The sequence below is a fragment of the Perna viridis genome, chromosome 6, assembly GCF_037379345.1.
Source record: "Perna viridis isolate PV_CMFRI_1.1 ecotype Kerala chromosome 6, ASM3737934v1, whole genome shotgun sequence".
NCBI classification, from domain to species: domain Eukaryota; kingdom Metazoa; phylum Mollusca; class Bivalvia; order Mytilida; family Mytilidae; genus Perna; species Perna viridis.
The window spans coordinates 2,939,200-2,966,122 of NC_142450.1; the positions used below are offsets into that span (position 1 = coordinate 2,939,200).

General features: G+C 31.3%; 1 protein-coding gene across 11 annotated transcripts in view; it reads left to right on the forward strand.

The window, feature by feature from the left end:
• LOC148613221 (rab-3A-interacting protein-like) overlaps positions 1-26,598 on the forward strand; it is a 39,121-nt gene extending 12,523 nt beyond the window's left edge. For 3 of the 11 annotated variants that reach the window (XM_088586469.1, XM_088586471.1, XM_088586477.1), the window contains 10 exons: positions 3,596-3,616; positions 8,453-8,663; positions 9,630-9,725; positions 10,501-10,578; positions 11,375-11,620; positions 13,126-13,137; positions 14,686-14,814; positions 16,406-16,585; positions 17,459-17,525; positions 18,863-26,598. In XM_088586469.1, the coding sequence (XP_088442595.1) occupies positions 3,596-3,616; positions 8,453-8,663; positions 9,630-9,725; positions 10,501-10,578; positions 11,375-11,620; positions 13,126-13,137; positions 14,686-14,814; positions 16,406-16,585; positions 17,459-17,525; positions 18,863-18,933 (1,111 nt within the window). In that variant the 3' untranslated portion in view covers positions 18,934-26,598. Of the gene's footprint in view, positions 1-3,595; positions 3,617-3,641; positions 5,300-7,554; positions 7,576-8,452; positions 8,664-9,629; positions 9,726-10,500; positions 10,579-11,374; positions 11,621-13,125; positions 13,138-14,685; positions 14,815-16,405; positions 16,586-17,458; positions 17,526-18,862 lie in introns of those variants that run through there. The other 8 variants (XM_088586475.1, XM_088586476.1, XM_088586479.1 and 5 more) reach the window with 5 other exon arrangements.
• Positions 26,599-26,923: the final 325 nt, after the last annotated feature.

Consider the following 26,923-nt stretch of genomic DNA (forward strand, 5'->3'; position numbering starts at 1 on the left):
TAAATTGACTTAAAAATGTAGCTAAATGGGTAAAATAATACTTTTGCATTCTTTTGACTAGACACGATGGCAATGATCTAATTAGACATGATAAGAGAATATGTTCCACTTAAACATCAATAATATTAGGTATTTTCCTTGAAATGATAATTAATGGCATATTCCTGTTAAAAGCATATTTTTTTCTGACAAATAGACTATTATGATTAACAGGAATCCACTGTTATTAGAATTTAAACATAGTCAGAAATTAATTCATAAACAGGCAAACAAAAATCCTATATGCATACATATACATATATAATGTACCTGCACATTGTAATATATAGAGCAAACCAAATTACTATATTTAATTTGTACTAAATGGCCACTTCCTTGCTCATATCTGTTCACTTCATGGCTTGTTCAATTAACAAGAGTGACACAAACTCAAGTTACGCCAATTTTTTACCGCGTCATAACAAACAGTACTGAAATATCTTCTTTATATCAGATGCAAATACTTCTTTAAGAAATAAACCATTAAAATGGTCCTCAGTTTCTCATGCAAACGTGACTAAAGCTTTCAAAATCCTTGAAAAAACCCTGAGTATACCATTGCTCAGATCTGTCCATTTCAAGGCTCGTTCAATTAACAAGACACACTTCTCAATTTAAACCAAAATGTTTTGGTACATGTATGTGTGTTTTAATCTACAATGTATGGAAAGCAAAATAAAGGAAATCTTTTAACTACATGTAAATGAAAATTTAAAATCACCAAAAATATTAATGGATATCTCAAAGCTGGTTCTGTGACTAATGAAGATTGTACAGGTAAATACTATGGCAAATGTTAGTACAAGTGCATGCATGTACATGTATAATTTGTAATTACAAATAAGAATTGCAAATTAAGATGACCCAGCTTACAAATTTTAGTTACGGTATGTACATGTACATACCTGGTACATGTGAATAACCGGAACAAATTTATAACCCATATCCAGACTCAGTCATCACACTGCTCGAGGGGACAGTAACTGGTACAATCAGGGCGCTAATGTTGGTTGTTGAATATTTACACCTATAATCAATTCAAAGGCCAGTTTTGTATGGTATTTAGTAGGTAGACAATAAATTTTTCACTAATGGGACATAGATGTGTAACATTTTATTCTTGTAAAAAAGGTGTCAGGTGAAGTTCAAATTTTAATTTGTAGCTATAGGGAGGTACCAAAACATGCAAGAAAAAAAACTTAATTTTAAGTGTATGTTTTTCTAAGAATCAGGCTAAATGGTAAAAATCTGAACATGCATGTCCAAACCCCACTGATCTAAAAAAAAAACCATTAATTTCACTCAAGGATGCTTTCTCAGTTTGAAAAGAATACTACTTTAAAATCTCTGCATCATTGGATGTGCTCAGAAATTTTTTTCTGTAGAATGTTAGAAAAATGAGGATTGTGACAGAGTTACATGTATCTACCCTTGAATGTTCATTTTTAGTGCTTTTCAATTAAATTATAACTCAATTTACTGAAATGATATGGAAAATCTTGTCTTTTTTTCTTGATCATGAAGGTGCAAATACATGTAGTAAAATTACATTTTCAAAATGGTGTTTGTTTTCATATCATGTTCCACCCACTGCCTGATTCTTACAAAGACTGACACTTTAGTCTCATGATGCTGAAAGTGTAGTTTTTTTAAATGTTACAAAAAGTTACTTTAAGGGGAATGATGCATAAAATTTACCTAGGAATGATTTGTATTTGCATTTTAAAGTAATTTGTGTCTTTAAGTGTGATATTTATTGTTCTTGAGATCCTGCATTGTTGCATCCTGATGTGAGGACTTCATAAATTAAGTCACATTTGAGACACATTTAAGTTTCTTTTACCCATTTTTGGCATAGGTGTAGAAACTAAGATACATTATGTACTTTTATCAATTCTTGCATTTCATAGTGTTTTAGACACTTCCTGATGAGATAATCATTGTTGATTGGTTTTAATTTATTCAGTTACCGGTACTGTGAAAGTACTTTTGTTTGTGGGGTACCAATTTTCTTGGTTTTCTTGGTATCCATGAATTGAAGTACTTTCACAGTATAAGGTAAATCTGTTTCTGATTGTATCATATTGTTAAGCAGGACTTCGAAGCTTGTATGTAGCCACATGCACATGGCCATGATTGTATTTACATTTGACCAGATGATGAGAGTTTTGATTTGCTCAATGATATATTTACATACATGTAAATGACACCTCTCATGAGGTTGAGTCACAGTCATCAGGTCTAGTTACCCTTGATTTTCTTTTGTCCTAAATTGGTTATGGTTAATCAACTCTGACCAGGTGTCAACACAATTGTTTAATTAGAGAGATTATTAGCTGCTGACAAGCTTCATGTCAGTTTTAATGTACAAAACCTAGGTGCCAAGAAAATCGCCAACTGGTTATTTTTGTCGCCAGATCAAATAAAAAAAAAATCACAAATTACAACATATGCAAAGCTCAGCGCGATCCCCGACATATTTGTAACTATACAAATCAAGACTTAGTTTATTGATACAGTAGTGTACGTGTACATGTATGCACAGGCACTTCCCAGCTATTCTAGTTGGTACTTGTGTCAGTTGTTTTATTATTGTTGTGTGTTATTGATTATGGATTCTTTTGTGATATTTACAATGAATATGTCCAGAAAGTTGAATCAGACTGAAATAATGGTTCTCAAGAAATAGAGGTCTGTGTGTGTGTGTTGTCAGAACCGTATTGGATGCCCTATACTAAAACATTTCTGAATTTTTTATACAGCATAAAGACTGCAAAATTTCAGATCGATTATGGTCTACTTGAGAGAAATCACAAGTCTGTGAATAGGTTTAAGGTCCAGTGCATAAGAAAATGTTAAAGGTCATACATGTTGTAGATCAGAATTTGAGGATCCCAGATCTGACCACCTTTAATTCCAACCCCTCCAAGTGATTTAAGCTATTTAAGACAATTATCCCCTATAAAGTAGTATTCCCATATTACATGCACATTGTAACAGTAGGTGTATATGATGCATATACCTCAGGCAAGTCAAGAAATATGTTAAAAAATACAAAATAATTACATTTGTATGGCAATAAAACTGAAAATAAGGAAATTAATTTCCATGATGTACAAAGGTTTACCTGAGAAGATAATTGTTATTGATGACTATTTTAGGAGAGTTCAAGTGGGGAAAGAAAACATATTTTATTGTTTTTGCTAGAACACATTAACATATTTAATTATTATGAAGAGTTCTTTCAGTATCTATTGTTATGTTACACAAGGAGAAAATAATCCTTCAAATGAGCAAATGATTATGTGCATTTTTTTGCAGTTATTTGTTTTTTGTCTTTTTTTGTTTTATTTATTCTCAAATTATTCTATTGACACCAAGTGATGTTTTCTGTTTTTCAGTTTCTGTCTTTTTATTCCTGCATTAATTTTTTTTTTAAAAATCTGTACATGTAATACCAATTTTGAATCCAAGTGATTCTTTCAAGCTCTTTGGGGTTTTAGTTCAACTTCTTATTTCTGATTTTAAAGAAATTCATTTTTTGATTTACTGACAGAGTACTGAAGAGAAGCCAGAGGTAAAAAAAAATTATTTAGATGTGAAATTGATTGAGTGATTGTTCATGCATTTTCTTGACACCAAATTATATTTGCCAAATTTTAGAGAGACTTCATTGTACAAGCAGTGATTGGGAAAGGCAGGGGTCAGGGGTTATTATAGACCTATTGAAGCTGAAAATGGCCCATCAAAATTGTAGGATTTTGTTAAACTACTTTTGGCCCTCAACTGCAACCAATTTTAAGGACTGAAGGAAATAATCATAATATTTAACAAGATAATCGCTGTTATCATCATTGACATGCACAAAATTGACATTCAAAAATATGCAAGTTTTGAGTTTTTTCGCCATATTTTCTCACTTTAAAGTGATATTGCATTCTCCTAGTCCAAAGAGTTGTACTTAAGAATATAAAAAATTAATAAATTTGAATATTTGTAAAAATTGCTGAAAATGTCGCATGTGAAAGAATTCTTTCCCATTCACTGTGTAAAAACTCATCAAGGCTTTGAGGAGTGTTGATAACATTAGAGCATGAATCTTTGTCTTAGAAGGAACTCCTTTCAAGTTATGGCTGATACCAGTATACCGATAGATCTTGTTTTTTTTCCATTTCATACTTATTTACACAGTGTGAGCTTTTTAACACCTAAAGTGTCTAGAAACTGACTAAATCAGTGCATCTGTATTTACAGTTAAATAGTTACATGTATGTTTTTGATTTGACATGTAATGGAGTTAATATGGAAGGCATTGAATTATTCATTTAACAGTACGAAATGTACATCTTAAGCCAAGTTAATTATAATGGTAGATAATCATTCAATATGAAGCAAGTGGAAGGATTTTTTAAGTATTTTTTATTTCTTACCAGATATTTGCTAGCCTAATTTTAGCTATTTGGAGTATAGTTATGTTGTAAATCTTAAGCCACATCAGTTTCAGAGAAGAAACATCTTTTTAGAGGCCAAGAAACGAAAGATTTATATATTAAAGTATCTCAATACTAGAAACGGACATGAAAAAAATCCTTATTTTGAAATTTTCACCCAAATTTTGAAAAAAAATTGTCAATTTGTTAGGGGTGAGAGGTGATAAGAATCTTCTAATTAATTTTATTTGCCTTATGCTCTGGTTTACATTGCCATAATCAGTGTATGTATATTGGCTTGAATGCCATAAGGGAAAATGTCAGATTCAATTTTATTCGCATTACCTATACGTGCATTGACATTTTTGTATGCAATTTGCATAGTAATTGTCTAATTTTGTTACTTAACCCATGAATAGACAAGCATTATTGTTCATGACTGAATATAAGATGTAGCAAGGCAGCACATATACATTTGTATATCTTTAAGCTACAGTATTGCACTGCTGTCACTTTGGTGAATGACAATACATTTACGTTGTAATGTTATTGTGTGATTTGGCACTTTCTGAACATTGCAGTCTCTCTATTATTTATGATGTTAGCATATTTGTACATGTATAATATTGTTTTGTCATTTTCTGTGGTGTTCATGATTGTTATATTGTGATTCTAGTTACTACATGTAGGTGACTGTTTGTGATTGTGGAACATACAAGTACATATATATTTGTGTTGGATACTTTTATTTATAATCATAATAATGGGAGATTCTCAATAATTTACATACTGGTATATATGTACACAAAAGAATGAGTTCATCTGAGCATGTAAGTATTTAATAGTTTAACATGTGTAAACCATAAGAACTAAGAACAATACTGGAAGCAAAATTTGATGAGTCAAACTATAACGTGCAGATTGAGCTTTTTTTCTTTCATTTTGTAAATTTGGGACCCTGCTTTGTACAAGTCAGACATACTGAGTCTATCAAACAGACCCTGCTTTGTACAAGTCAGACATACTGAGCCTATGAAGCAGACCTTGCTTTGTACAAGTCGGACATATGGAGTCAATCAAACTGACCCTGCTTTGTACAAGTCAGACATACTGAGTCTATCAAGCAGACCCTGCTTTGTACAAGTCCGACATACTGAGTCTATCAAACAGGCCTTGCTTTGTACAATTCAGATATACTGAGCCTTTCGAATTATTTATGTTTACAGGTTAAGAATTATACTGAGAAGTTAATTTACTATTGCCATGTGATATATTTATTTTCCTGATTGCTAATGTTTTTTCGGATTCCCTGCAGTGAACATATTCGCCAATAAATATCAATTTTGCAGTTTTGAAAACTACATGTATTCTATTAATTTATCATCGTGTCTGAAACCAATTTTGCAAATGATAATTTTTGCAAATCGGCTTGTAGAATGGTGAATGTTGGGTGGGCAGGTAGGTAAAATATTTTAGTTACATTTTTTCTCAGGAACTATAAATCCCATCCTTAGATATTTGATAGGCAACTTCAATATATGGTCCCATATTGATGAACGTGACTTCTGTCCTGTTGCACCTCTACCTGTTTACTGACTTTAAACGGGTGAGTGAGCCATGTGTTCATGTTGATCCATGGAGATCCCTGGTGTATTTTTCAACTTTAAGGCAACATGGCCATTTCTTTGACCCATTTTTTGCACTTACATGTATTTGTTCAAACCAAAAAGTAGTGGGAAATTAGTACATACACTACAATAATTAATATGTTTACATGTTTAAGCAGCATTAAACTTTAGGTTAATGTTGTGTTAAAATGATGGTTAGTTATACTTTTTTAATCAAAGACCTTGACAGTCCTTAATGTAACTGTTTTTTCCTGTTTTCGTAAACTTTACAATGCTTCAAAAGTAACTACATATAATTCAACTACCAACTTAATGATATTGAAAGTACTTCAAAAGGTCATGTGTGAAGTTTCATATTGATCTGTCATACCAATTAGTGTAATGAACTGGATATGATATACTGGAATGGGATACAGACATAGGAGTATTGATCTATACATTCACACGAAATTACAGTCATTATAAAGTCATTGCCTTCTTTAAGCCATGAGTACTTAAATAGAGATTGTTGAAACATATATTGTAAAGGAACATATGTGTTTATAGTTCATATGTTCTTAGCAAAACTCCTCATAAAGCACTTGAAGGAATTTGATTTTCTATCAGAAGGTTTGTAACCATTTGTACAGGAAGAAATGCAATTGTTGTTGGACTCCAAATGAAGATGACCCAACTTGAAGTGAGGTCATTCCATTAGTGAGATGCTTGAAGAGTCTCCAAATAAGTTGTGTAGGTAATGACCCATGTTGTGTTTTAAGCAGAACTCCCGCTAAGAATCACGCAGAATGTGATGTATGAGTAAAATGCCTACACATATTTTTTTCGATATTTTGTTTGAATTGCCATAATAAACAGAAATTATCATTCAGTTTTTCATGTAACCCATGTTCTTTGGAGATATATAGAATTCACTGTACATTTCAAAATGAAGGGAGATACCTCTGTACATGACTCAAAATACAATAGAATCTATTGGATTTTCAATGTTGATTATCTCCTAAAAGCAGGCAGATTAGAGTGAATAAGTATGCATTTCATACCATAGACCCAAAAAACAACATAAGTACAAAAATAAAAATATGTAGCCTTTTTTGGGGTGTATCACAATTTTCAGTTTTTGCCCTATTCTTCTAAAGACAGCTACTTAAAAGCTGCTGTTGATCAATTTATCCTAAATGTTTATACTTGATGATATTGGTTCAGATTTTTCAGGGTTTGCTATAGACAGGTTTAACTGTACAAGCCAAGCAAGGTTTGCTATAGACAGGTTTAACTGTACAAGCCAAGCAAGGTTTGCTATAGACAGGTTTAACTGTACAAGCCAAGCAATGTTTGCTATAGACAGGTTTAACTTTACAAGCCAAGCAATTGACAAAAGTAGTTGTGTAATTAATAATAGTTATGTATACACAAAGTTATACACTAAAAATTCATTGAAATGTGTTGGTAATTTTCAGTAGGGTTAAATTTTCTGTTGGGTAAGTCATTAAATTTAGAACATTATATACTCAGGAACTTTTAGTTATTATTATATGTACATGTAGATGTGTAGTTAAATACACTGGTATATATAGTTACATATATTTTCCTATACATGGACTATATAGCTGTATTAACAAGAAATATATACTGGTGTGTATTTCAAACGGCTTGAAATTGAAAAAGTGCATTAAATAAATCAAAAGAATATCTTTGCATCCACTATCTCAAATGAAATCCATGTTAACTGTTTTTTTTTTCAGGAATTTATTTGTTTTTGTCTGACAAATTTTGTAGTTTGTTTCATATGATGACAAATCGATGATAAAATTATATGTAGCAGTACATGAAAGATTGGAGACACATGAAAAATTTTCAATAAATAGTTAGGAATCATATATTTTAAAAGAGTTGTCTTCCCTTTTATTTTTAATTTTTACTGCATTTCAATATAATTTTGAAATATATTACCAACCTATTTATTTTTTTTTCAAAATTAAAATGCATAACAAATGCATGTTACACTTTTACCCTTTGAACTAAGTTTGGCAAGAAGCTTGAACTGCTGTGAAATGTTATATTGAAGACCAATGGGTGGCCTTGGGCTTTCATCCAGATGGTGTTGTTGTCTTTTTGGCATATTCACCATACCTATTCTCGTTACAATGTACATTTGTCATGGATGGACAGATGGATTGATGGACATGCAACTTATTTTGAAGTATGATGACAAGTGACAATAATCAACACTGTTATAGTAGTGTGGAATACTTGTAGGTATTTATAGTCATAAGTTAATAATAAGATTTGACTAATTATGGTTTTTTACATCAACTTAAATGACAAATAAAAGAAATATTTATTTTATATTTTCAGACTTGAAGAACTTGAACATGGCCATTCAGAGTCCCATTTACTCAGGCAGCGTAATGTGTGCAGACCTGAGCTGCGGCACACCCAGTCTGAAATTCTTCCAAGTGATCTTAAAGTTGACATCGAAGCCCAACGGAAACGAAGCCAAACTATGGAGATAGCTAAAGAACATGCCTACACAAGACTTCAGTTAGAGTTAAATAAAGCACAGGAGGTTTGTTTAGTACACATTACTACACTCCTGGAGATGTTTCCCGCACGCATGATACCCAAACGCATGATAAACGACCACTTCTATCGTGCATTTAAACGAATGCTCCTATCGTGCATTTAAACGCATGATAAACGAACGCTCCCGGCGTGCGTTTAAATGCACGATAGATGAAAGCTCAAATCGGCAATTTAAATGCAAGAAAAACGAAAAATTATAATATTGACATATAATGAATGAAAAAAAAATAGAAAATAAAATTAATGAAATTATATAAATTAGTGATAGCAAAAAATATAAAGTTAAATCAAGGAAATAATCAAAGGACAAAAATAAACAAATGTTTCTATCGTGCGTTTAAACGAACGCTTCTATTGTGAGTTTAAACGAACGCTTCTATTGTGCGTTTAAATGAACGCTTTTATTGTGAGTTTAAACGAATGCAAAACCATGTGTAAACACACGATAAACAATGCAAGGACGCTAAAATTAGAAACGTGAATGTCTCAAGGAGTGTATCTTCCTTATGTACATCTATGTAACTATTGACAGGGGTTCATACTAACACTGGTCCAAGTTCCTGATCTATGTAACAAGGACCTTCATCTAGATTCATTGACACTTTGTTGAGGACCTTTGATTTTCTTTTCAGGGTACCATTGATTTGAAACTTGAAAAAGTTCAGGACCTTCCACTCTTAAGTTGATTTTATCCCGTTGTCTAAGTAGACTGTCCTATGCCAAAAAAAAAACCATCAAAAATGCAAGAAATATTTCATAGGATGTTAAACAATAATTAATCAACTTATTGATCTCTTGGTTGGAGTCGCCATTTTCTAGAATCATCACTGGAAGACCCATACTACTCAACATGGAAGTTTTATTCAGTTGAAACAAAGCAAGATTTTTCTTCTTACAACAGTTACAAATTATACATTTTTTATCTAAAAAGTTGAATTTTGTTTTGTAGGAGCTAAAGTTGAAGGGCGAGGAGGTCGATAAACTTGTAGAGGTCAGAGACCAGATGGGTAAAGAGTTAGAGGAACTTACTGCTAGTCTGTTTGAGGTATATTTATTTACCTTTACAAATTTCACTGCAAATTATGTACAAAGGATACAATGCTGAAGAGTAAGGTCAATATAAATCTATTTATTCATTCACTTTCATCAGTCAAAATGTATTGACCTTGTATTTACATGTGATATATGGGCACTGAATATAACTTTTTGTTTGGAGGTCTTTAAGGTTACATTGTTTTGAAGTAGCCAGGATGTCACCCACTTTGATTAAACAGCCTTGAAATGTTACCTTTCTTTTAATTACATTTTGTATTTGCTGTGAGAAGACAATAATAGTGCACTAGCACTTAAAAAAAAATGATGGATAAAGTTGGAGCTGGTAAAAACACTCAGTGCAGCCTCACTCTTTTGGCCAGTTTTAAGCTTTATTTATATACATTATAGATATTTGGGTATAAAAAACTTAAGGCACCAATACTTTGTTAAATATTTGAAGACATTAGGAATTTTAACATTACTGTGAGTGCAAGACAGAAAAATCTCAGATACCCAAGGCTAAGCAAGTTGTCGATTAAGAGAATATTAAAAGTCTAAGATTTTCTATTCTTGCATTTTCTGAATTTGTTAATATACAAAGGGAAGATGGTCTCCTATTCTCTGTGAAGATCCCAAATGGCACATGATTTAATATATGTTTTTATTACTGGTATTCCATTTTAAATAACACATGATATACATTGTATATATGTTTTATTTATCAGTATTATATTTTAAATAACACATGATATAATATATGTTTTTATTATTCTATTTTAATGTAGGAGGCTAACAATATGGTTCAAGATGCTAATATCAAGAGAATGCACTCCGAGAAACTGCTGAAAGAAGCCAATGAACAGGTATGTTGATAGAGAGGGAAAGGAGGTGCAGTGTAAATTGTCTTAACCAGACCTTTCATAAACAGGCACCTTTCTAAACAAAACATGGATCTTAACCAAATCCTGATTATACAAGAATCCACTCCAAAGACATTTTTGAAGTCCTTGTAAATCATTTTAAATGGAAATTCTTCAGGTTTTTTTTTGGAGATGTGTTTGAATAGGTTTCTCTGTATGTTTTCCGGGTGTGAATATAATGATCATGATGTCTTTATGTCAGTTTTTTAAGCAACATAAAATTTCCTTAGTACAGTTTTTTTTTGTTTTTTTTTCAGCCATACGGTTACTGTTAACAAATTAATTTTTGTGGTTGCTAATTTTTTGTGGATTCTGTCAAATGAGCTTATTCACAGTTTCAAACAAAAAAATTGTGTTATATACTGTTAAACTTCAATTTGGCAGGTATCAATTTTTCTTGGTTTTCTGTCCACCATGAAAATAGTGAAAATTAGTAAGTTTACAGTAATGGGATTGGAAAGGGGAGGTAACTATAGTTATGAAATTTTTTCTGTTTTTTGCTGTGAACAGGTGAAAATAAAAACACATGCATACATTCTTTCTTGTTAAAAGTTGCTTATAACATGTATAAAATGTCTCCTTGAATAACGTGATTGCTTAATTTGACAAACACATTTTTATATCAAGTAGTTTTCATAATTTTGGCTTGATTAGCCCTCAACCTAAAAAAAAATGCTACTCTACCAAAAACCTATCTATATTTATATACATGTATAGTTGACATTTTCTCTTGTCACAGATAGATGTATTACAAGCTGAGCTTAAAGCGTTAAAACAGCTCGTTCTGACATCCACACCAAGTTCTCCCAACAAACATCTCCACCCACAAATAGATCCAGAACTACAGACAAAGAAAGAGAAAACTGAACAGAAAAAACCATTCTGGAAAACCCACAGAAGGTCAACAAGTCACCACGAATTTACAAAAGAAGCACAGCAGAAAGCTGAAGCTGAACATGAAGCTAAAAAAGACAGATGTAAAGAGGTATGGCTTTTTATACAAACTGCCAAAAAATATTTGCCAAAGTAAAATTCAGTGTTCTAGTATTCCACTTAAAAGTCACCTTGGGTAAGTGCCATTTTTGGAAAGTTTGAATTTATGTTTAAAAGATTTGTTAAGTGTGGGAAAGTTAATTTTTTGTGGAAACCTAAAATTACGAAAAAACGTTAGAGCATTTGACTTTAGTGTAATGATGGTACTTTTTTGGTCCTGCTCCAAATTGCAAGGTTGGGGTACATAGTGATAGAGATGTCAGTCCTCTTATCTGATCTGCCATCTGTTCTCCATTTGAGCACCCAATGCCCATCCGTACTTTCGTTATCCAGAGGAATACCATTCTTTGATCCATTACTCCCCCTTACCACTGAATCAAATTTTTTTCATCAGTGTTTCTGCTTAAAGTCTAATAATTTTTGAAGACATGGTATCTTATGTATGCAGAGGGCAATGAATCATAACAGGATTATTTTGGGGGCATTTCTACCCTCTACCTTAGCATGAAGGCAAACCTGCAATGAACAACCTAGTGTGTCGTTTTTAGAAAAGTTAAACAACCACAGTACATGTTAAAATGGAAATTAGGTAATCACAATTACAAAATTAGTCATCAAATTGAATGTTGGATTTGGTCAATTCATGATCTGGATAGGAGATGAAAAATTGATTAGGGTAAAGGTAATTTAGTCTAATGAAACCATTTACCCCTGATGTAACAGTTTATTAGCAACTTGGTGGGTGTTTCTAGAAAAAGCAGAGGATGCTAACTCTATCTTTTCCATACTCACAGTTTTTAGTGAAGTCTAGGATGCTCATTTACTTTTGTTTCTTGGTATCTGTTATTTTGGTTATGTCATTTTTTTTGGTGAGTGTGTCTTTTTTTCCAGTCTAGTCCTTGTCTATATATTTTTTTTGAGGCAGTCGGTATATTTATCACTTTTTATCCTTTTACCTTAAAGACACTCTTCCATGCAATCACAAGTCACCTGGTCGCAATTATGTTTCCTAATTGGCCAAATACTGATAACATAGTGGCGTTTGAAAAAATTGTATTGAAATTGCATCCCATGTGTTATTTCCTGAATGAAATGCAGAAAATTAACAGTAGAAAGAACAAAATTTTAGAGCGTCGGCTACATTTTTTTTTTTAGATAGTCCTTGTTTTTATAACTGCCTGAATGTTGGTTCCCTTGATTACTCTTATATAATATTACAGTGTTTTTTTATCAGAAGTTTGAGAGCTAAAAAAACTTCAATGGAATTAAGCAGGAATAATGTAAGTGGAAGTGGCAAGAGAGGACACATTCTTATAGGGTCTTTGATGTTAGTCTATTCAAAGTTGATTTAGGACTGATTTTTATTTTCTTCATTACAATTATAACCCAAAATCATTGCTCTACTTAAATGAGAATATCACAAGAGTTCTTTATTGTGAGTATTTTTTTTAGAAATTTATTTTTAGTAGAAATTCACATGTTAATTTTGTGTTGTAGGTTCAGGACTCTGTAAGCAATTTATATTTACTCAGGATTACTTATACTGTGCATTTCCATGTTTATATACATGTATATAGTCAATATCACTGACTTGACATGAAACTGATATATAGATGAAGCTTAGAGCCCTGGAAATTGCAAGATTGTGCCGAGCATTTTCACCGGTTCCAGCTGAATTTGTATATCAAAGGTGGTCTTTGTACTGCAACAAAAACATTTTTTATTCAAAGCTGGTGACATCCTGGCATCTTCAAAACAATGTAATATTTGTGACATCACAACAGAAAGTTATATTCAGTCAGTAACAGTATATCACTTGTAAATATATATGTATGATCAGTACATTTTGACTGCTCAAATAGAACGGTTGCAGTATAAACCATAGTAAATAAGTAAACATTATAACAATTCTTAAATTTTTTTACAAAGAATTTTTTCATATATTAAGCTTAAAAATGCTAATACAAATATCTTGAACTGCTTAGCATGTTTGTTTGTAATTTTGTATGGTGGTTCTCCATTCTTCTTTACTTTCTGAAAAAGACATCAAAATGTCAAAAATTTCTGATTTATACACAATATTTTTTATGTATACAACTTGATAATAACGAAAAAAATCTGTCTCTGCTTTACTTACTTGAATACTAAATACTCTCAGTTTCAAGGTGCTTTCAACAGCAAATTTGATATGATATTTCCAGTTATATGGTAGATATACAATAAGGTCAATATGTTTTATTATTAGATCTGTCAGAGTGATATTTAATGAAACCGAAATTCGAAGTCTATATTATTGTATTGTGTCTTTTAACCTTCAAAACTGACATTTTTCTCAGTGGCGGATCTAGAGATTTCAAAAAGGAAGGGTGGGGGGGTCCAGGCAATTATTTGCTCTTTTTGCCCAAATTATGCACAATATTACCCGATACAAAATTTTACAACTAAATTTGTGAGTTCTGACCCCTTGACCCCTTCTTTTCCCCCTAATGTCACCACTGATTCTTAACTAAACAGTATAGATTAAAGTGAGTTGAGATAAAAATTCTCATTAATATTTTATCAAATGCTTTTGATCTTTTGGGGCCATAAATATGTGTCACTTTACAATTACCATACCTACCTTATTTTCTGCTAAGACCCAAGTTGAAGGACATATTGTAAGGTAATAAAGACAATCTGTAATGATACATGCATCAGTTATTAGTAAATTTAAAAACTACAAACATCATTGAAATCAAAGTTATTAATACATTTCTGGTTTTTGATTTTAGAGTTGAATTAGTAAAAATCAGGTTCTTTTTATTGGATTATTGGATATCAGAAATGGAATGACTCACCAATTTTACCAATTATGTAGCTATAAAGTGACATATAGTCAGTATGTCCATAACATATAATACTGTGTATGTGGAAAATGTTGATAACTTAAATAAAAGTGTATTGTAGTCTGATAGGGAAAAATCAGGCTGGAACAATCTGTACCCATGCAAAAACATTGAAATCACCACAGTTAATGAATGAAATTATGTTCTCATGATGGCTGTCCTATATTTCCAGATTGACCAGCATAGTTTTGATCAGTTTTGTACATGGAGACAATCACCACTGATGGACAGACCTGAAGGTTTCCTCGCCAGAGTATATAGAGAGGATGTTCAGCCTTGTCTCAACTTTGCCAATAGGAAGGTAATTAATGTTTCAACTTTGCCAATAGGAAGGTAATTTTTGTCTAAAATTTGCCAGTAAGAAGGTAATGATTGTCTCAACTTTGCACCATGAAAACTGATTTGTTCAACATGTCATAGTTTTCCTTTCCTCTTTTGACTACCCCGGACTTTACTTTTTATGATCAACTTGGTGGGTGTTTCTAGAAAAGTAGAAGATGCTTACCCTACTGGTGCACCCGGTCCTTGCTCTCTCATTTTAGTGGAGTCTGAGTTGCTCATCTGCTTTAATTGTTACTTTGTATGTATTATTTTAGTTGCTTAATGTTCTATGTTGTGTATGTCTGTTTTCCATGTTTGATCTTTGTCCCTGGAGTGCATTCTTTTGAATTCCGCTAGAACCTTGGTGCATGTCACATGTGCAAATTTGACAATTCTAACATCGTTGGGAAATTTTCAGACCCTTATATATAGTTTTTAGTAGAGTCCGAGTTGCTTATTTTGCCTTTGTTACTTTGTATATTTTATTTTAGTTACTTTATGTTGCCAATAGGAAGGTAATTATTATCTCAACTTTGGCAATAGGAAGGTTATTATTGTCTCAACTTTGCCAATAGGAAGGTAATTATCGTCTTAACTTTACCAGTAGGAAGATAATTATTGTTTCAACTTTGCCAGTAGTAAAAAAATTATTATCTCAACTTTGCCAATAGGAAGGAAATTATTGTCCCAACTTTGCCAATAGGAAGGTAATTATTGTCTCAACTTTGCCAGTAGTAAGAAAATTATTATCTCAACTTTGCCAATACGAAGGAAATTATTGTCTCAACTTTGCCAATAGGAAGGAAATTATTGTCCCAACTTTGCCAATAGGAAGGAAATTATTGTCTCAACTTTGCCAATAGGAAGGTAATTAATGTCTCAACTTTGCCAATAGGAAGGTAATTATTGTCTCAACTTTGCCAATAGGAAGGTAATTATTGTCTCAACTTTGCCAATAGGAAGGAAATTATTGTCCCAACTTTGCCAATAGGAAGGAAATTATTGTCCCAACTTTTATGAAGGTTTATGAGGGAATAAAAAGTCTTATTTCCAACTTAGCCAAATAGAGTTATGAATTTTTATTTTTTTTATGTTTCATAGGCATGAAAAAGGTCATCGATTGCACACTTTTTACATGAAGTGCTGGAGAACTTCATTGAAAATGAGCAACTGTTTAAACTTATATGATGACGAAACATTAAAAAAGGAAGCATGATTTTTAAACACTGTAATTAATTGTAAACCATATTATATTGACAGTGTACTTTTTTTTGCAGTGGACAGATAAGCCTGAAAAATAGTACCCAAGAAATTGATTTATAATACTTTCAAATGCTTATTCTTCAAAAATAGTCAAACTGAAACTCAAAAATATGTTTACTTGACAGTATCCACGAAAATTAAAAACCGTTGAAATTAGTCTTTTTACAGTTGTAACTTTTTGTTTTGACAGATCATATTATACAGTTGTCTGTCCATCCATATATATCTCATGTTAAAACATGTTATTTTCCTTAATACATGTACATTATATATAGTATATGTAACACTATTGTTTTTATTTTTTTCAGTTGGCTGAGCGACTTCAGGAGTGTGTTGGCAATAACTCATTAACAATAGAGCCTATCCCTGGTGACAATTCTTATCCACGAAAATGTAGACTCACAGATAACAATAAACTGTGCAACTACAAAATCAAACTTGGAGATGATCCTGAGTGGTATTCTATATCTCAGCTGTGTCGTAATAGGGTAGGTTTAGCCCTTCTAAGTCAATTACTTGGTTCTCAGGCCAAATGTCATGAAAGCCAATGAAAAAATGGAGTCATTTTTTTTACTTTTTTTATTGTGATGAAGGTGCTTTTTACATTATTGTCAATAAATTAGTCAGAAAAATTGTGAGGAAAGTGTTTTTTCATTTTTTAAATATTTTGCAATAAAAAATGAGATACACTCAGAATAGGGGAAGGAGAACCTGAAAACAAGGCATTTTATGAGTCCCTATTATAAATTTTAACATTGATACAGAAAGTTACTGCTTATCTGCCTTGCAATTTGCATATAGAAATATATGCATTTAAATCCATGAGTCACACAAGTGTTTTTTTGTATTTGATTTATCAAAATACTAGATTATTAAAATGTGAATAGCTTCAAGTTGCTTAGTTTAGTTTAAATAGAGTTATTGCCCCTTGCATTGAATTTCTTTTTTTCCCCAAGTACCTTTTTACTTGTAGTAACAAGATTCTAGTTTGTATTTTATTATTTATATATGATAGCATGTATTAAGAAGGTAGACCTAGGGTAAGAGACACAACTTTTACAAATCATTGGAATGTTAGTATTCAGCGTTTTACATCTATCTTAAGTAAGCATCTAATTAACTCGGATTCATTTTATTCTGCTTCAAATGAAAGCTTGAGAGGCTTTTGTAAAATTTAATATGATACAAACATATCACTGATTTCATGAGTTATGCCCCTTACCCTAGGTCTACCTCCGTAACACATGAAGTACTTGTGGTACACTTAGAATATATCTTTAAAACATGTAATACACTTACAATATTTTTTTTCCCTCCATAAGTGATTATACTGTAATCAATCAGTCAATCTTTATTTTCAGATAGCAGCTGTGTGTGATTACTATACCTATATTAGATATATACAGCAAGGATTAGTTAAAAGTGATGGTAAGTAATCCAGAGACACACCCAGATATCTGAGATATCAGGAAGGGGATTTCAGAAAAAAGGGGGAGGGTCAGTCTTAGCTCAGATATATAATGCATGAAATTAACATTTTCAATAAAACAGGGAGGGATGCAACCATGAGACTCCTTGTTTTACCCCTGTTATCTGTAGAAAGATAATTTTGAAGGTTTATAAAAAGTGAATGTTATGTATTCCATTAAGAGGAATTGAGGGAACCAAGGTTATAGCGGTAATCAAAATGTAATCACGGGAGCCAAGGTTATAGCGGTAATCAAATGAATGTAATCCAGGGACAAAGACCAGACATGGAAAACAGACATACACAACAAAGAACATAAAGTAACTAAAATCATACATACAAAGTAACAAAAGTAAATGAGCAGCTCGGACTCCACTATAAACTGGGAGCATGGACCGGGTGCACCGGTAGGGTAAACGTCCTAAAAAAAATCTAGAAATTTTAGAGGGAGTCTATACAAATACCAGGAAGTGGGTGGCACATGACAAATTGTTCACAAAGTTTCATCCATTTCATATCACAAATCCATCCTTTCTGAAAGTGGAAAGCTGTGTTTTTTTATTTATTTATAACCTCAATGATTACAGAGAAATAAGTTACCTAGAAAGCATTGAAACTGATTGAAGAAAGGGAGAAAAGTCTTTGATAAATTTTTGTTGCTTTGTTAGGTAACTTTAAAATCATTTTCTGAGCCACCCATTGTTGTTATTTGACATACATATGATGTATACATCACATTGGAACAAAAATATCAGTGGGTTAAAATTTACCCTGTGCAAGCCATATAATAGGATCTGCCTAATTTTTACATAGATAGACACTACGATGATATATATGTTAATAAAATCAGAATATAGAACTTTCTCAAGAATTTTATTGAAGCTTTTAATTGAAATAGTAACAAATAAAAACGTTATGGTCGTGAAACAAATTGTGATAGTGAACGGTGGGAGGGTTTTCATTTGACTAATCCAAGTACAGTTCATTGTTTAAATAGATCACTTTTATGATCTTTTGATACCCCTAAAAACTGGCTTTTATATTGGACCGATTTTAAGTGCTGCCCAATATCATCTTCCTGAATGAGTTGGTTGTTATCCAATATCAACTTCCTGAATGAGTTGGTTGCTATCCAATATCAACTTCCTGAATGAGTTGGTTGCTGTCCAATATCATCTTCCTGAATGAGTTGGTTGCTATCCAATATCAACTTCCTGAATGAGTGGGGGTATACCTAGCACAACAATTGATACAACTTTATGTTAAGTACAAATTTTGAAATGTTATTACTTTTCAGATAAAGAAGTATTTTATGAAATGGTAAGACTACAGAAGCAGATGGCTTTAGCCAGATTAGGATACTCCTGAGGCATGGTTATAACAGATTTATTATAGATACATGAAAGGCCAGTCCAGTGAGGTACCTTTAGGGTACTTTCTTGCCATAAAGGTTTCCCACAGTATTACATGGAATATTAAGTTGATGCTCATTCAGTGCTGGTTTGAACTTGTTTTCATGCCGAAGATTTATGATTACTGATAGTGTGATAGATTAAAGTGTAGTTAGCTTTGTTATGGCCTTGGATTTTAAGAATTTGAAGCTTTGTCATAATAGATTTTTTTTTCAAATTTCATGGTTGAAGTGAAACACAAATTAATTTTACAATTTAAATGCTAAGTAGGATTGTAAATGATGTCACATGACCCTGGAAATTCACAAGATTTGGGTCTTAAACTCCCATTCAAAAACCTAAGAAATATTTGCTAATATCGTAAATACTACTATCTTATCAATAAAAACCTCTTATATGAGGATAAACAAATGGGATTTGTAGTTCTCTTGGAGAATTTTTTGGTAACTTCTTTTATTTCAGCCAAGTTATGTGATATGACAGTTTGGCCGGTTTCTAACTAACTGAGAAGTGAAATAGTGTATTAACCTAAAATATGAAACTGATTTGAAGTATAAAATCATTACATATTTATAGTATACCTGATTTATTATAAGGCAAATTTTTCCTGAATTTTTTTTTATTAGATTATAAATAGATTGGCAGGGTAAAAGGAGATATGGGTTGGGATAAAGATTTAGGATTGGTTTATTAAGGTCGTTATACTATTGTTTTAAGTACTCCTTTGTCTAAGAGTCAGGCAAAATGTATATAAGATGTGGCATGTGAAGAAAAAAAAACAGATTTTATTGCATTATCTAAGTCTTTATACCTCTTACCTACAGAAATAACCATCAAAAGTGTTAGTAAAGTTGTTGATAGGTCATATGCAGTTGAAGTGCACTTTAGAAAAATGGTGGGAACATTTTAAACACTTTTTCCCTATATAAGCAGTCATAAAACATCTACATCAGATACTGCAAGATAAAATGAAATAGCTTTATAGTTGATTTCTGGATATATTGAATAATTTTGAGGCAAAATGAGAAAAATGATGTGCCACCCATTGCCTGATCCTTGCAAAGAATGGTACTTGAGATGATTTCTGGCAAGCTCATCTATACATGTGCGTGTGTGTGTGTGTGTGAGTGTATATATATGCAACCTGACATTTAATGTCAGAATTTCAAACATTTGTTTATTTTTACAATGTTTTGTAGTCGTATGTTCTTGTGTAATGTCCTTATACTTACATGTAAATGTGGTGTGTTAAAATATTTATTTGTTGATCATAATAATGTACCTTGAAGCTTGAGTGGATTTTTATTTCCATTTTTCAAATTTCATAATGGGATGGTATTGTATAAAGTTAAAGAATCTTTAATCATCTAGACTACATATTGAGTTGAAATGTTTATGATATTACTACCCCTCCCCACTGACAAAAGTTGTGGCTCTCTTTTGCTGTGAAGATTGTTTTATTCTGGGGTATGAAATATCTACGTTTTCAAAAACTCTTCGAGTGTGTGGTTTTTCATTTTAAATTCAGGTGTTACATCACTTCATCACAAATTTTGATGAAAATTTTACCTATTGTTTGGAATTTTGAAGAGTGGATTTGCCTTAAATGACAAATCATAAAATGTATTACTTCAATCAAATCTTTTTGTCCCTCTGTAAGTTCCTCTTCTTCATTTTGGATTAGTCAACCAATGACAAAACTTGATTCACAAACCCATAAAAGAATCTAGTACCATTTTCATTATTATGGAATAAAGTCAAGGTCACAGGAACTAAATTGGAAGGAGTGTTGTTCTTGTTGGTTTTATGTATTGTAATGTACCGTCAAAAAGGTAACATATAAGGGAAAAGGTTTAAACTGTCCTCTGGAGGAGAAATTGGGATAATCCCATATGTTAAACTTTGTGATGTGTATTGTTATTTAAACTTTCGTTTTTACATAGTTACTGATAAAGTTCAGGGTTTTAATTGAATTGTTTTTATGATTTTTAATGATATACTTGAAATAATCTAAATTTTTATTTAACTTTAATTGTTGTAATGTGAAATGACATGAAATGCACAGACTTTGAATTGAAACAAAATTATTTCATTATAAAGTAATTTGTTTTTCTGAAAGGAAAAACATACTTTTATGAATTTGGTGCCCAACATAACTAGTTTAGTTCTATTTTATTTTAAAGGTGGTCATTTGAATCTTATGATCCATTTAACTTTTAACTGGATAATAAGAGTTGAGGTCAGGTATAGTAAAACATATTTTTAACCAAACCCTGAATAAACCAGAAACTGTCCTTACCAGGCATCTCCATATGAGTTTCCATACTGTCCATACCAAAACACCTTTCTGAATAAAACAAATCAATTGGTATAAAAACTTCTTTATTTAAACAAATTTCACTAATTAGAATGTGATTAATAAGACTTCCTTTACTAATTATAAAACTAAAGATGTATTGAAATGTAGGTATATTTATCTTTAAAACTGACAATGTCTTGAATTTAAGGGTGAACACAACACCTAAGCGTGTAAAAATCCACAAAACATCATCCCTTATTGTGTTAATAAAATTGTATAAGGGAGAAAAAAACATTTTATGCCAATGTTTTGTTTAAAAATTTAATCATGTAAACTCTGTTCAGTCATTGTTTTACGATGGACTGGCCATTTATGGTGTTATTTAACCCCTTGCTGTCGCTCAGGGTAAAATAATGCAAAAGGAATGGCCAGTCCATGGTAAAACAATGATGAAATGGAGTTTCCATGACTTATTTCGATTCTAATAGGACTAGTTTCTGCATATTTTTGAATAGACACAGAAATGGTGAGTACTAAGGAGTAAAATTCCGTTTCAACATCTATAAAATTTGGAAAACTTATACTTATGTATGCTGTTGCAAAAAAATATCATCAAATGTCTATGACGTTGGTCATTTTTTAATCACTTGTTTACCAGTGCTGTGGTCCAAAGAACTTTGAGACATGCCATGTTAGAATTAAAGTTAATGTATTGAATTTCTGTCCCTGATTATAGGTATATGAATGAAATGTTTTGCTTGAATGAAGATATGGGGTTGAGTTAAAGAATTCGAAGCGGAGTTAATTTTCTCATTTATTGTTCTTGTTAAATTTTAATATTCTGATACCAACGGCACTGAAGATTTTTATCATGCACTGTTGACAGTAGTTCATTTCTACATTTTGCCAGCAAGGCATTTGAAAACAGTTAGGTATTTCAATAAAAACAATAAATTCAGTTTTTTTATGATATTGAATACTTGTAAACATGCATTTTTGTAAGCATTAACAAATTTTAATTTATGATTTCCAAATGTATGGAGTCTCATGAAGTATAAGTCTGTTGCAACATGTCACTGCTCACTTTTCACTAAAACAATGTTGCAAGCATAAATATTGTCAATTTATTTCTGCTTTGCCATGTTAAAGTTAAAACTGCTATTCAAAGTTTTGCAAAAGTAAGAGGAATCCTGCATTAATGTTGATAAAACCAGATATGAAATACTGGGATAACAATCCAATCTCATTTTCGCATTTACAAAATCTATACAATATTAATTTCAGAATAAACATTATAGTCTCTATTGTTCAGTTGTTTTACCTATGTGGTTGAGTCATGCTTCTCCTCCCACACACTCACACAGTGATTTATATTATGTTGTTAAAAATCATTTCAGTTGTACAAATTGGGCATTATTTAAGCATTCAGAGAAATATATTGCTAAAATGAATGTTATTGACTTGGGAAAATTTTTATTCATATCCAAATACTTCTTTCAAAGAGCATTGTCTTAAAAAATTAGAAATAAAAAATTGTCAACAGAGGATATAATCTTTGGTCCCAGATGCGTTTTTTAATATATTTTTTAAAAACTTTTTAAAGTTTTCTCCATCTGAATAAATTGAATATTCAGTTATTAGTTAAATCCTTCTAAATCAAAATAAACAGACATTGTTATTGTTGTCTAGTGTCACATGACTAATCACTATCAAACACAATCATGATTATGTTTAATTGTTACAAGTTGATTGGTTGTGAAATATATTGTTGAAAATGAGAAGAAATTTTAACTGTGTTATTTGTTGTCAAATACTCAGCAGTTTGAATTTTACTAGAAATTTATTTGTATTTTTATAGACACATTCATATAATAGATACTTATATTATGCACAATAAGGTTGTTAATAGTTTTTAATTTCAGTTTCTTGGTTATTCATGCAATTTAAAATAGTGTCTAAAAAAGTGACACTTATTTTGTGGTTTGGCGTTTATATTTGTATCATAACAAGAAGATTTTTTGAGGACATCAATTATTATTAAGTTTGTAATGTGTGTTGATCTTTTAAAGTTCATATTTTTTATTTGTATTTTTTATGGTTTTTCCATCTGCCACAGCTCAGGTTTTGGTTAAATTTTAGCATTTTGTTAGGATTTAATGGTATAAATCAGTACTCAGGCTCACTATTGCAGAAATATCAGAAGTTCAATATGAAGGTATTAAAGCTGTTGCCAACATATATTATGTTTAATTAACAACTGAACGTATCTATCCACTTCTTGCTTTGCTGTAGAGTAGTTCAGTAAATTGCATAGTTGTTTAATTTTACAGATTCTCGGTAGTTTCAGTAAGATTTGAATACAGACTGTGCTCTACAATGTGAATCTCCATATTATCACAATAAGTTCAGGATTTTTGGGATTATTTTCATAAAATGTGGTTAAAATTGTCATCATATAGCTTAAACAAGTCTGAAATTCATTAAGTTGCTTGCATGTAATCACAAATTTAAAACTGCATTTAGCTAAAAAAAAATAAATAACAACAACAACAAATATGTGTATTCCAGTAAAAAAAAACTTGTAGATAAACAATAATGGGGTAACTTGTTAGAAAGAGTGAATTACCAAAATATGATCACCAGTGTGGAAGAACACACAAATTAAATCTGAATGTGTTCTTGGCTCTGATTTTATTTTGGTTATTCATCTATGTATTGTATAGATTTTTTCTATTATTCATAGCTATTTTCAACATTTATTTCAAATTTTGTGAACGATTGATTGATATTTGTGTAGTGGTGCTTTTGCAGAAGAAAGTCTAACAGTGAATTTACCGAAATTTGATAAGTGTGAATTATCAAAAATATTTACATATGGAGCATTCGGTATATCACTGCCATCAATATAATAAATGCTTACCAAGCATTACTTCATTTTCAGTATTTGTTATTCTTTGCTTATTTTTTACATACTATATACCAGCTTCCTATTATACTATCAATAACTTGTAAATCATTTACTGTTTGCATGTGTTTAACCTATGATTGAACAATTTAGGTGCTATTTTAATAAACGATTGTTTATGGAGAAAAAGAATATCGTAGAACCATATCTGATTCTGAATATAAAAACTGAAGAAGTAGCCCTCTAAAGAAACAACTTGGATTTGTCATGGAAAAAACTTACTGACCTATTGCCCTTTATTTTTGTATATGGTATCAGAAACTCACAATTTTAGGCTTCATCCCTTGTTTAGTGATTAATGGATGTGATAGTTTTTTTCTCGATTGTGGTCTTATAAATATTTATTCCTGTGTGAAGATTTTTATTTATTTCATCTGATTTATTTTACCTAATGTACACATTTAGTGAATATGTTTTAGTTTTAATACAACACATTTGTTTTACAAGAATAAAACCTTAACATTTTATGCAAAGATTAGAATCTCCAATATTTGGGGCCTAGTAGTTATTCTAAATGAAGTGGTGTTATAGAAAATGTAATGGATGTGTCATTTTAGAAGACAAGTGTTTGTGCATTACAGATTGAGTGTTGTTAATTTGGGCATAATTGATTGAGCTTTTTTTATTGATTCAATTTATCACATGTTCATATGTTACTTCTTTGTGTACGATATTTTGTGAATGTCAGTTAGAGGTATGCAAAAAACAACACTTAATACATGTTTTATAATGTTAAATGAATGATGTACCATTTTGCTTTTGCGACTGTGGTGAAACCTGTCAAATCTGAACCCTCTTTAGACTAAAGTTAAGGAGGTAGACTTAGGATAAGGAACATAACTCTTCGAATCAGTGGTATGTTTGTATAGCATTCAATTTCATCAATGCCTATCAAGCTTTCATTTGTAACCAAATGTAATTAGTCCAAGTTACTTTGATGCTTACATGAGATTGATGTTAAATACTGAATATAAAAGTTCCAGTGATTTGTAAGAGTTGTGTCCCTTACCGTAGGTTTACCTCCTTAAGATACAAATCTTATTAGTTCAGTTTACACAGTTTCCAAACGCATTGAATCTGATATGCAAGGACTTTAGAAGATGTCTGGATTGCAAGGTCACCTGTTTATTTAAGGTTTGGTCTGGAAAGGTTTCACTGTATGTCTTGATGCAAAATTGCATTTGGTGAATATATGAATTATACAATAAATATATTCAAAATCACTGGTATTCTAAAGAAAGAAAAATAAAAATGAATTTATGTGAAATAAAAACATGAGGCTGAGCTGATGTATTTTGTCTTAAATGTCACCAAATTGCTATCTATCTCTTTCCTTCAATTAAACAGACTATAAATTATGGTCTTGTACTGTGAGTTAAATCACAATTTGTTTTTAACTCACTACATTTGAAGAGGGTGTCCATGGAAGATCCAGCAGTGGGTGACACATGCCTAATTTTGTTATTTTTGTTTTCAATTACTTTCATTCATTTGAGATCACAAACTCGTGTTTTCTTTAAAATGGGTGTTGTTTTGTAATTTTCTGAAAAGGAAAGAACTAAATAAATTACAAAATTTATTAAAGGGAACTTACTCTTTAATCTGTATATAATTTAATTGATATATTTGTGAATATTGAACATATATCCACTTTTTATACAGTAAAATCCCCGTTCTTCTTTAAGACATAATCAGTTTAACAATGCATTGGTACAAAAATTGATGGAATAAAATTTACCCTGTGTTGCCCAAGTCAAAGTGTTTATGTCGACAGTCTATTAATTTCAACGAATGTTTGAAATTCCAATCTTACTTGACTGAACTAAAATACTTCAGGTTCGAGCATATAATCCTTAAAAGTGTTCAAATTGTTTTGTAATCCAAGACGCATCAGTTAACAACAATTCTCTGGGCCCGATTGTCCAAATTTTTTTTCTGCTGGACAAATGTCATCCACGGGATAAGTCTAGTGCAATCCATACAAGTTATCAATTGATCAAAGGAATGATTGCAGTGCAATTCGGGATTCCCTCAGATCTTTAATGTATAGCTCTCTGCTTTAGAAAATCAATGTTTTGTGATCTTAGGTAACAGGGAAATAACCGTTGTCAGTATTTTAAGCTTCAAAACCTCAGCAATTTTGGTCAACACCTTAATATGCTATTTTGTTCAAGTATTTTGAATATGTATTTTTTTATGAATTTGTGATGCCACATGGTAAAACTAAAAGGGCATTTGCTGCTACTACATTGTTTTGTTTTTTGTTTTTTTCTTACGAAAAACAATAAAAAAAAATAACAAAGGCCATGTGTATGTATTTCTACTTAATGAATAAATTTGTTTCATTACTGATTAAATTTTCTTATTTCTGACACGGCAATATCTAAACTTCATATTTTTGTCATGATCTTTCTAAGATACTTTAAAGTCACGATACAAATTGGTCACTACACCATGGAATATGTGCATTTTTCAGTAATTTTGCTTATGTGATTAGAAATCATTTACTGATTTCAAGGTCAAGTTCTATACGAATGTTACTGAACCAACATAATGTGTTAAGAGTGAATCTAGAGTGCAGCTTTGAAGCTATTATTAGCTATCGACACAAAGTACAAAAGCATAAAAATAAAAGGCCAATTGAGACACATTAAAGTCAAAGTATATGTAAAAGACACTAAA